At 44.7% G+C, this 12,064-nt stretch overlaps 1 protein-coding gene across 3 annotated transcripts in view; it reads left to right on the top strand.

Moving 5' to 3' along the window:
• Positions 1-3,545: 3,545 nt before the first annotated feature.
• TLL1 (tolloid like 1) overlaps positions 3,546-12,064 on the top strand; it is a 126,662-nt gene continuing 118,143 nt past the window's right edge. For 2 of the 3 annotated variants that reach the window (XM_068187126.1, XM_068187125.1), the window contains exon 1: positions 3,546-4,281. In XM_068187126.1, coding sequence (XP_068043227.1) covers positions 4,020-4,281 — 262 coding nt within the window. In that variant the 5' untranslated portion in view covers positions 3,546-4,019. The remainder of the gene's footprint in view (positions 4,282-12,064) is intronic. The other variant, XM_068187145.1, reaches the window with a different exon arrangement.

The following is a 12,064-nucleotide window of genomic DNA, read 5'->3' as shown; positions in this document are numbered from 1 at the left end:
GGATTAGAAAATAATAATAAGCAAATAAATATATATATAAATGCCACCACCACTTTGAACATAACTACATTTACCATTATCTCTGTCCCTGTAATATACCCACAAACCAGGAAATTTAAAAGAAAATGAAAATTGCTTTGTTGTTGCTGTTGTTGTGTTCCTTTGGTTGGTTTCCTTCCAGCTTAAGCATTCTGTCTTCCTGGCTATGTATTCGTTTCTTTGGAAACGGCTGTAGGATGGATTTTTGATTGACTGTGTTGTCAGATGGATTATCAGAGTTGTGAGCTTTTTGGAATGGTAGACATGAATGTGTGATAAGGAAAAAATATTTTTTACTTAAAGTGTATCAAAAATTTGCATCATGAAAGGAGTTAGGTTGAATAATTACCAGGTTACTTAGGGAAAAAGTTGTTTTTTTTTTATGTAGACCAGTTTGGTTACTAGGAAAAAATTATTTTAATATAAAGAAGGCTTTTTACTCATGTGACTGATGGGAATATTAATACCTAAGCAATGTCAAATAGTTTCTGCAGAGCTGCAATGCATATTTTAAAAAGTAATTCTAATGTGTAGCTGCTCTGGGTTACAAGCAGAAAACAGCTTTTACCCTGACATGTACACACATTTGTTACAGCACTCATGTGCCCAGATTTCTGCATGACTCCCATCTAGCGTTTCTGAGTTTGTTTCCTGTCTTAGTCAGGGCTCTGCAAGGCCAGCTGTCCTCAAGGCAGCGAGTGCTTGGTGCTGCTCCGCCTGTGCTGGGGATGCTGAGATTGGGGCAGATTGAGGCTGAAGGCGACGTCAGTGCCTACCTTGCTGGGAGAGTTAATCTCCCGCTGCAGAGGCTCTAATAATCTCATCACTTGGGAGACTGGCATGCTGAGGATTGCATGTTGTACATTCCTCTTCTTGGGCTGTAAAGCAATCAGCAAAACCAGTGTTTCTAAAGCTCTGTTGACAAACGTGCTTGCTAGACAGAGCGTGTTCCTTTTTTGGGGTGGAGGTGCAAAGGCACAGGAAAGAAAATTAACTTTTTAAAGGTGTGTATATATGAAGCAAGAGCAAGCAAAGTAACAAAACCAGGTTAGGGGGATCCACTTTTTCAAATGAGCATGTCATTAATAACACTGCAAAATAAGCTGCCTCCTTTGTGGACAGAAAAAATAACAGAAACCATATTTCAGATTGGATCAGGCTGGTTTCCTTAGCAAAACACAGCCCACCAAACTATGACACTGAAAACAGAGGTAGTCACCAGCCCCAACACTGCTCTGAGGGACTGACAGAAAGGGTCTCTGATCACTTCCTTGGAGTCAGTTCCAAGTGTCTGAGATGGCCAGTCGTAGAAAGTATATTGAGGAATAGGGGAAAAGAGCAGGCCCCAAGTTTCTCAGGCTTTTCTTTCATCTGGTATATGGTGCTTTTTGAGGGCTTTATGAAACACAGCAAACTGAACTGCTGGGACAAAGATTGCCTAATGAAGGCTGCACCTTTTCAGTGGCAACTACCCATTCCTTGGCTTTCAAGTTTGCAGCAAAAAGACTGAGTTAGGAGCACTGTGGACACAACCTGCATGCCAAAAATATAAGGAAGCACGTGGATGCTTCAAAGACACTGACGCTACTCGGTGCCAGACTTCTTAATATTGTTAAACACCTATTAGCTCTGTCTTAACCAACCTTTCCAGTTTTAATGTTATGACCTCCCGAGAGTGCCCATCTATAGCAGCACTAACGCTTCATTCGCAGGACGGCAGCGGCAGACACAGAGTATCCGAGTAGGCACTACAGGTTGCGTCATTCGAAAGGAGGCTTTGCACCTTGCCCCCACCCGACCCCCGTATTTTGGGGGCAGCTAAGTCTTGACAGCGGCGATAGGAAGTTGTGTCCCTTCCCTTCCTCCCTCCCTCGACAGCTGCGATAGCACTGCGTGCCCACCCGGAGCTTGCCTAAGTGCCTTCGGCGTGCCCCCCGCCCCCGCGGCACCTGGAGCGGCCCGCGGGCCAAGGGGCGCGCCGCCGGCGCTGCGGGCGCTCCGGGCACAGCCCAGGGAAGGGATTGTCTCCGGATTTCCACCCCTGCCACAGAGGGAAGGCTACCGGGAAGTGCTGCGGGGAGAGCGAGCCTGTGCGGGCTTGGACGTGAGAGAAAGACGCAGCCACTTCTTCGCGGCAGCTCTTTCAAAAGTCCACGTTAAATGTGACACCCCGGCGAAATGGGAGCAGAAGAAACACCCTTCTACCCGCCCCTCGTCGTCCCCCCCGCCCTTTTCCATGGAAACTCGTCAAAGGAGGAGGAGTAGAGTTTGCTACGGAAAAGTCTCACCTTGGTCTGAAACAGTTTCAGGCGTTTCTGCAGGATCGGAGCTGCCCGTCTCGGGGGAGGGGAGGAGGCAGGCAGGGAGATCTCTAGCTACCTATACGTGTATATATATATATTTTTTTTTTCCCCGCTTGATCTTATTTTATTCCAGCAGCACGTATCTCTAGACCTCCTCCCCCTCCCTCTCCAGGTTGATCGGCTGAAATGAGGCTTTGCGCGCTGATCCCTTCTCGGGCTTTAAAACAAAACCCGGCCCCGCGCAGCCGGCGGCAGCTCGGGGCGCCTCGGCGCTGAAGCGCGGCGGGGCCGGGCGAGGCGAGGCAGGACACCGCGGAGCGGGGCGGTGGCTCCCGCGGAAACTTCGCTTGAAAAATAAACCTCCACCGCTTTCCTGGAGATCCACGTGAGAGCAGGAAAGCCCGACTGCGAGATCTCTGCGCTGCTGCTGCATGCTGCAATTTTACTTTTTGTTTGCCTTGATTATTTTATTTTTCTGTTTGTTTGTTTGTTCTTACTTTCATTTTGGAACGGGTTCCCAGCTGCTTGGCTGAACTTCTGGAGACCAGGAGACCAGTGGACCTTTTATAATGCCTTCTTCTGTTTTAAACAAACTGTGGGCTCTTAAACTTTTCTCTTTCCCCCTCCCCCTCGCTCCTTAACCCCCACCCTTCAGCTCATGGGGCTAACACTGCAAAGCAGCAGCAGCAGAGGGACAAATATACAGACACCGATTTATTTTCCTGTCTCCTAAATTGTAGTTAATTCTCATCGTCCTCCTCATCACCCATTTTCTCGCGCTTTTTTGGCTGCCGGGTGTCGATCTGTGCATTGTTTTATCTGATCTCGATCCTTTTGTTGTTGTTGTTTAAGTGCCATGCACTGCTTATCTAGAGAGAAAGCTATATGGAGATAGAGGCGTATAGTGAATGCGCGTGTTTCCATAAGACACACTATCAAGGGAGCAGATCAGAAGCAGCCCGGATCCTGACCCTGACTGTATGAATAAGTAAGCAGGATGCTGACGACTGTGTGTTAGTTGCCTGTAAGGTTTTCGTAAGTTAAAGGGGGACGGAGGAGGGGGGACAGGCCAGAGACAGAGCTTAGAGTGTTTGTGCAGAGGGGGGCGAAACTCTGACACTTTGCTCCTTCCAGCATAGCTGCTGCCTCCCATCAGTAGAGCTCCGCGGTTTGCAGTAGTGCACCCCACCTCCCTCTCCCTCTTCCCCGCACCCTTTTCTTCCCTTTCTCCTTTTTTTTTTTTTTTTCTTTCTTTTTTCCCCCCCTCTCCCCGAGGTAGTTTGCTGATGTGCAGCCCGGATCCATCTTCTGGCAGCATCAGAGGGACCGGGGTCGGCGGCGCGGCGGTCGGCGGGCGCGCAGCGGGGCGCGGGCCGGGCGCGGAGCGGGACGCGGGCAGCAGCCGCCGCCGCCGCCTCCTCCTCCGCGGGAAGTTTGGCTGGGTTTTGACAGAGGCGAGGGGAAGCCCTGACAGACAGGATCTCCCGGACTGAGTCCACCCCCTGCGCCCACCCACACACCCAGAGACTTTTCCCCGGCGAGGGGGCAGGGGGGCAGCGACGCTCATGCTCCTCACTCTGTGTCGCACCCGTCTGACTGGGGCTACCTAGGGAGCACCGTCTCTTGGAAGAGCCTCCAGGTGGAGAAGGAAAAAAATACCAACCTTCCCCAAAACCTATGGTTTCTCCATCCCTTACCCTCCTTTCCCAAGCCGGCGTGGACAGCAGAGCCGGCCGCCTAGTTCACCCTCGCCCTGCTCGCCACCTCTCCGCCCGAGGGAGGATGAAGATGCTTTGCTGGAGGATGGCACTGTGGCTGGCCGGGTGGACTGTCTGCGGGAATCCTTCTTCCTGCTCTGGCCTTGATTATGACTACACTTACGATTTCACTGAAGAGGATAAAGCCGAGGCGATAGATTATAAGGATCCTTGCAAAGCCGGTAAGTGACTTCCACGTATAATGCAGCTCCCCGCCCCCTCCCCAGATGGTGACTTTGTCTCGGCTTTATTTACGTGGGGTGCGTGTGGGGAGAGTCCCGGGCTCACCTGCTCCCTCCCGGGGCAGCGGCGGCGAGCGCAGCTGGAGTCCAGCGTCCAGCCGCCTTATCTGGGGAAGGTGTCCTGGACCTGCTTTTCTGGGACTTCCCACTTACTTCCCTACGCTCTCCGGCTGGGCTGGGAGAGGCGCGGCGGCGGGCAGGGCTGGACCGGCCGCCACCGCTCCGCGGCCCCGGGGGCGTCGTGCCGGCCGAGGAGCCTTCGGGTCACGGCGCCGCCGGAGCCGTGGAAGTTGCGGAGAGCATTTCGGCGGGGCTCGAAGGTGTCGAGGCGGGACTGCACCCCGCAGCACCAGCCGGGAACACGGAGCAGCCGGTCCGGGCTCTGCCGGAGGGTGGCGGCTTCTCCCGGGGCCCTGCCCGCCCCCGCGGCGGGAGCGGGTGCTGCCGCCGCCTCCCTCTCGCCTTCTTCCATCCCAGCCTGTCGCTCCCCGGCCAGGCACCCGTTCCCGTGGGCCGGGGCGGGCCCTCGGCGCCGGCCGCCCCATGGATGGGGATGCGGAGGGTTGCGCAGGGGTGGTGACTGTCTGCCGGGGTTCCAGCCGGGCGAGCCCACGCGTCCCGCTCCCAGAACCCGACTGGTGCTGCGGGCTGGTGTTCCCCAGCCTGTGCTGGGGTGCCTCCCGCGTGCTCGGTGCCTGACATGTCCCTTTCTACACTGTGCGGGGAGAGCTGAGGTACAGCCTCTTCTCACTTCGTACTGTGGTTTTCTAGAACGTTTACCCTACTGATCTAGGACTGCAGCCTCTTTAATGCCAGATACAATTCTTCACCGATTAAAGTTATCAGTAACAAGAATTGACCGCAGGAACCGAATTCACTGGTATTTCAGTAGACAAGTGTATCTCGGTGATGCTTTTTTATCCTCCTCAAGGTGTTATCAACAACAGTGGTTGTCCATTCCCAACAGCTCTGTTGTTAAACAAGTGCTCAAGTTTTCTAGCAGCCTCCTTTGCATTAATTAGTTATTTTATATTCTGAAAACTAGTTCAGCCAAAGGTTGTGTTCTCAATATCTGTGTGGTTTTCTTTAATTTATTGAAGAGAATATGGTGTACATATATGCCAAATATGCAGACGCTCTGTTCTTCTAATCACAAAAATATTTTGTTCCTAAGTGTGCATTGTTAGGTCTGACTTGCTTACAACTGAAGAATGTTCAAGTTCAAAAAGAACAGAGGCAACTGCAATCAAAACATTATTTTTTCCTCAATTAACACTCACAAATAAGTATACGTAACTGGTCGTTGTTAACCTGTACTCTTTTCTTCTGGTCTGTAATTATTTAAGAAGATTCATATGCATCATTTCATATAATGAGAAATGCCTGTTTACTCTCAGTTTGCTGTGGGATTCTTTTTTCATAGTGGGAATAATTAGCAATTATAATTCATGATACTAAGTGTTTTGAGGTTATGCATGAGAGAAAGACAACAGTAGGAGACTGCAATTTGATCTGCATTGCCAATTCTCTGCCATCACTTTGTTTTGCCTGGAGAAAGAAGCATTTGTTTGGAAAATTTGGCCCATGGAAACGTTTTATTGAAGTTCTTGCTTGTGCTGCTTCACAAGTATAGAGAGCTTAGGTACAACAGAGACAAGAGATAGGTAGGTGTATGAAGAGTTACCTGTGTGTAGTTCCTCTTAGTCTTAAAAGTTTTCACTTTGAGGTTGTCTATCCAGTAAAAAAAAACTATTTTTTTTTGTTTGCTTCTTAGGATGTGGTAGTTCTTCAGAAATAAAAATGTGCCTCACTGCTGCACACTGGGTGTGTACCATGTACCTATAATTTTTAATAAAAAATTGAAAGCTCTATATATCAGTGAAACTGATCCTCCAATGGTATTTCCCAATTTACTTTTCCTGCTAGACCCTCCTTAAAGGCTCCATTAAATTCAGCCTGTAATGTACTGGTGCCTCATCAAAGATGCTGGGAGCAGCGGGTGCTCAGCCTCTTTTCGCAGCATAGCCCAAGTGTGTGTTCTCCCTGGGTCAGCTCTTATCGTCTGAGGTGGGTTTTCGACTCCTAGGAGTAAATGTACTGATCTCTGCCATTAGGATGAGTTCCACAACGAGGCCCTATAGAAGGACAAAGCCAGGCTTCACACTCAGGGGTGTGAGACGTTCACACTCAAATTTGTGTGTTAGTCTATGCGCAAGGTAACAGGATAAAATAAGAGAATTCTTGCTGAGATAACGCTCAAGGTATGCAAGCTTTGTAGATATAATTAACACCTGCTTTTACTGCATCTTGAGGGCCTGCAGCTGAGCCTGTAAAAGTGCTTTTATTTTTTTTCCAAGCTGTTCAGGCTGGTCAGTTGGGTCAGTGTTTTTTGTTAGGAACTAGATATAAGTGAGTTTCTGCAGCTTAGCAAACACCCAAAGTCATTTATGGTTTTACCCAGTTCAAAAACTTCAGTGATACCCCTGCAAATCTTAGACATCTTAGAACAATTTGACCTATCCCCAAATATGCTGATGCAAGATTATCTCACCTGTATTTTAGAAGTTATTCGCATTCAAATTTTCTCCAGTGAGTGGTGTTTGCTGCTTAGTTTTTTTACTGCATGGACTACGTTTGCAATCTTGTGACAGAAAGCACTGCACATGAGGCATGAAATCCAGTTAGTCTGTCATTACCAGACACAATGTGTCTCCACATCTGAGGAGTTATTTATGGGTATTCTGTGGGATTTTTTATGGGTACTATATGTGTGTTGTAACATTTTCAGAAGGAAGGGATCATTTTAGTGAATGTGCCTAGAATCATACTGTTGCTTTGACTTAAAACTCCCAGGAGCAGCACAGTGCAGGATGCTATAGAGGCTGAAAAATACATTTTCTTACAGTATTTCCAGCTTTGTGAAAAATCTACAGATAACAGGTGTCTGTCAGATGCCCTGTAGAACTAGGAGGTGTTTCTGGAGCTGATGTTGTCATTTGCATCTAAAATAGCAGCTATTTTATGCAACAACACCAAAGTACAATCTCAGTGGTAAAGCCAGCAGCTGGGAGCCCTGGAGCTTCAGGGAAAAGAAGGGCCTGGAGAAATATTGTGATGCTGTTGGGGAGACAACCATTGGAAGGAAGCTGTTGACATTGTGCAGAAGAACTTGATGAGCTGTGTGGTTTCCCGTAGGTTTGTCTGCAGACCTTTAACCTGTGTGTGAATTTTGGGTCACGCTACTCCTCCTTATAACAAGAATCCTGGCACACTGTAACAGCGGGATATGATGTAACACAGTTTCTGTGCTTCTGATGTCTTGGATATTTCCTTGTGTCTCTCTGCAGGATATTGCCCTCAGTGTTTACCGTTGTGAGTTCAAGTGGAAGGCATTCTTAGTTGATCTTCAAGATGTATTTTTTCAGAAGATGTGAAACTGGGAACGCCATACTCTTAACGACATAGATCAGCATTTGTATAATCAGATATCATTCCAAAGAATAAAATGCTGAGATAGATTTCAAGGGGCATCATCAGACTTTTCAGATTGCAGCATGCACCTGCATTTATTTGTGGACTCCTGAAGTTTTTCTTTTTTTTTCCATTTTTACCACAGTTTATGACTTATTCAGGATATCTGCTGAGAAACATAGAGAGTGAGATGGCTAGAAAAGTAATTTCCCATCCTGTAATACTTGTTCATAGCCTGCACTTAGTTGATATTCAAGGTTTTTTGAAGGCTTTAGTTTTGTTTTCTCAACAACTTTGTTTTCTTAAAACAAAGCAAAGCAAATAAAAAAGTGTGTGTACTCTGGTGTGGTCTTCCAGTTAAAATACCATGAACTGTGGGAGGTTAGGCAAGAAGTCTTAGTTCTGTTGTATAGCTACAGTGCTGAGGTCTGTTTCAGCCTCTGGACAGCTGACTGTCTTCAGATAAGTCACTTTTAGCATTTCTTCTGTGAGGTATTTCACTTCCTAAAACAAATGTTAAAGGTTTGGAGAATAAGCTTGAAGCTGAGATCCTTGGGCTATTATTTTTCCCTTTTGTGGGCCTGTTTTTTTGGGGAAATTTTTTGCACTAGAAATTTTGTCTCGTACTACAAGAAATTCTCCCAAGGAAAACATCACTGAAACTTTTACAGTTTTCACTGCTGTTAGTTTGAATTACTGCCCCTGCCAAAACACAATTAATTGGGATTTCTTTTCCTTTCAAATGATGCATGAATTACTTTTATTTTTTTCCCTCAGTGAAGCTAGATAAAAATGTCAAAATAAAAGAATATCATAAATAAGAAATTAAATTTACAGCTTTATACCTGAAAAGTTGGTTAGCATGCAGTTATTTGACTAAGAACAAATTCTGTATGTATGCATGCCTGCCTGGTTGAGAATTAGAGAAAATTAAGACAGTCCTTACATGTCCATTTCTCCCTCCTGTGAGACTCTAAGGAACGAGTTTGTTTACTTTGCACCTTTATAAATAATAATAAAACAGTTTGGATTGTCCGTAGTAGGGATATTAGTATTTCCCACATCACTGAAGTGTCAAACCAAGTAATATATTTTATTTGTAAAATAGGTGAACAGGAGAAATTGGTGGTAAATGTTGAGTACAATTATTATGCAGTGTCATCTGTAACTGCAGTCTAACTATTGTTTCCTGATGTAGCAGCAATTTTCTATACTGATACATTTTTATTTTAGTTTACCTCTTGTTCTCTGGCACATGTGTTCAGTTGTAAGCATTCTAATTGTGCATTCTGATAATGGGAAAATTCTTAAAAACCTCTGATTCTATATTTTGAATCTGTTGCATGATTTAGGTAATCGAGATCTTTCATATTTATAGTTCAGTCATGTAGTAGACTCTTAAAGCTATATTGTGCAGTTTGTACTAATATAGAGGTTGTGCTGCTAATATCACTTGCCAGATTGACAGAACTGTGACTGTTCATGTAGTAAATGCATAGTGTAGGCAGCTGAAAGAGAAACAAGCTTTTCTGAATAGTCTTTCCAACTGGTTTCCATCCTGCTGTGGATAAACTTAAATAAGTGAGTAAATAAGACTACTGACAAATTTAGCTTTTAAATATTTTTCCCCCAGAATTCTCCACCATTACTTTATCTTTTATGCCCTTAAACGTGGTATCTCAACACCTTTGAAAGAGATTTGTGCGAACATAAAGTTCTTTTCCTTCTCAGCTTCACTGAAAAGATTAATTCGTGAAACTCTGGGAAAACTACATTAAATGAATATGTTTTATGTTCTAACTTTGTGAATGTCCTTCCACACCAAAGGCTCAGTTTCATGTCCAGACCACTTTCCATAGGCGTCTGTTTCTGAATATATATCCGGTGTGTCGAACGAGTGACCTGCAAGGAGCAGTATGACATCACTGCAAAATGAGTCTAATTGACAAATTTAATTGAGCTTGGAATCAAGTCCCCAGGGCAAACTCTGAAGCATTCACCACACCTGGATATCTGCCTTATGTCATTCGATTGCCCCTCTGGACAATAGGGTTGATAGGCTTATGACATAATTTCATTCACTTCTTTTTAGAGAGAAAAAAATCGTGCATGGTGGTGACAGATGGTTTGTAAAATGGAAGAGCTGTAAGATTGGAGAGTCAACTTCTGGTTTTCACAAGCACAATGGACCTTGTAGAGAGGAAGACTTCTTTCTTCCCTTCCTGGATGCATTATAGTAGTCTAAATTTTATAACAGTGAATGAACAATGGAAGAAATCTCTAGTCTTTGTTTAGACAAGATGTATTTATGCTTAAACTGAAATAGCTTTTTATAGACAGGCTTTCAACTTAAAAATATTCCAGTATTTATTTTTTGTTTTTAATATGTATCTGTAGAAAAGATAAATTCTAAGAGCAGTGTTACAGAGCAAAACTAAGTTTTGGCTTTTCAAAGCTTTCAGTTGGATGAGCAGCATTTCATAGGGTTTTTCAGACTTTTCTCAGCCTCTTTAGGACCTTTCTAACCTACTTGTTTCAGTCATTAGTGAATGCAGTCCATACCCCCCATTCTTAACCAGAAGCAGCCTCTCTCCACCTCCCTACTACATCTCTTCTGAGTAACAGAACTGAAAGTGTGACTAGAGAAATCTTTGTGTATTTTTAGTTCTGTCTTCTCAGGATATTTTTCTTGGCTGAGAGCTAATGGCCAATCTGTTAATGTGTTTTAATGCATATTCATTCTTTGTGTCTGCTGTGTATCTTCTACTTCTTTTCCTATAATTTCTTTCATTGTTACTATGGCAAGTTTCCTTGCTTCTGGATTCTCCCTCCACTGAAGGCACTTTTCACTTGTTTTTCAGCTTTTCCTTGGGCTGCCTGACCAGTCTTCTTCTACTCCTTGTTTTCTTGCCTTGATGTGTTTTCTCTTGCTTACAATTATCAGTTATTCCCTCCAAATAGAACATCTAGCTCATCATCAGGCTTTCTGTAAGATTGTCCTCTTGTGCTTTGATAGCTCTGTAGCTTAGAAACTGGGCACCTGTGTGCACAGCTGGAAACAAGGAGGAGGAGAAAGATGAGTGGGCTGTGTGTGACCAGTGTGTTCTCAGAGGGCTCATGCTGGATACTCAGTGGGCTGCGATGATCTGTTAAGCACTGCACAGCCAGTCCTGAAATATCCAGCTACAAATGTTTATGCAGAATGCATACGTGAACCTTCTTTCTCTGTTGGACTCATGTACCTAAATATCAAGATTTGATTTGAAGACAGTCCCTTGCTGACCCACAGGAATGGGAGTACTCGAAGTACTTGAAGTGTAAAGGTTGTATAAATAGTAGCACGGCAGAACAGGTTGAGCTGGGAAGTGTGAAGGTGGAGGCTGTGCTGGGGACATCTGCAGAGTGTCGGTGTGCGACCCATGTGAGTGATTGCTCCTGCAGGCTGCTACGGAGGCAGCTCCCACTCAAACAGATACTCTCAGATGGCTTTTTGGGGGGACTTTTGCCCGAGTAATGGTCTGCAAGTGCAAATATTGTGTGACTGTGAGTATCAGGTATGAGTATCTTACAGAGCAATAATGTTCCAAAATGTACGTTTGTGGGTTTTCTCTTCAATATTGCAAAACAGAGATTGTCAAGACCAAAATGCCAAAAAATCAATATTATTCTAAAAGAACTCCTAATTTTATTCTTGAGGTGTGTGAAATACGATGCCTAATAGGATATGCAGTGTTTATTAAACCAGTTTCTTTGCTATATATACTTTAATGATAAAAAGGTCCATCAATAATTGATTAGAATTGATTCTGAAATTTTTTCCTTCATTTTGATGGTCATAAGTGATGCCTGATTAGGAAATAATCATCAAAATCAGGACACAAAATTGCAAAGGAAGGATGTTTATTTTAAAATTTATTTTCAGTGCATTTAAATCTGACTTTGGAAATTCTCTGTCTTGCTGTCCTTGTGAATTTCATGATTGTTCCTACAGAAACTGAATGATAGAGATGCATTGCTGCATTTGAAAGGTGCCAGTACCTCTCCAGCCACATTGTGATTCTGGGATGTTGTAAATTGCATGGTGGAACCTAAGTATCAGCTCTTTTAAGGAGTGAGGGGACAAGGACATCAGCTGGGCAGGTTGTATCAAAATAGTTGCCCAGACAAATTACATTATTCTTATGCTGGTAGCAGCAGTTAAATATATTCCTAATAACAAGTTTAATTGTTATCAAACAAAAATAAATCCATT

This window comes from Anomalospiza imberbis, chromosome 4 (genome assembly GCF_031753505.1).
Source record: "Anomalospiza imberbis isolate Cuckoo-Finch-1a 21T00152 chromosome 4, ASM3175350v1, whole genome shotgun sequence".
In the NCBI taxonomy this organism is placed as follows: domain Eukaryota; kingdom Metazoa; phylum Chordata; class Aves; order Passeriformes; family Viduidae; genus Anomalospiza; species Anomalospiza imberbis.
This window is presented reverse-complemented; position numbering and strand designations above follow the sequence as displayed.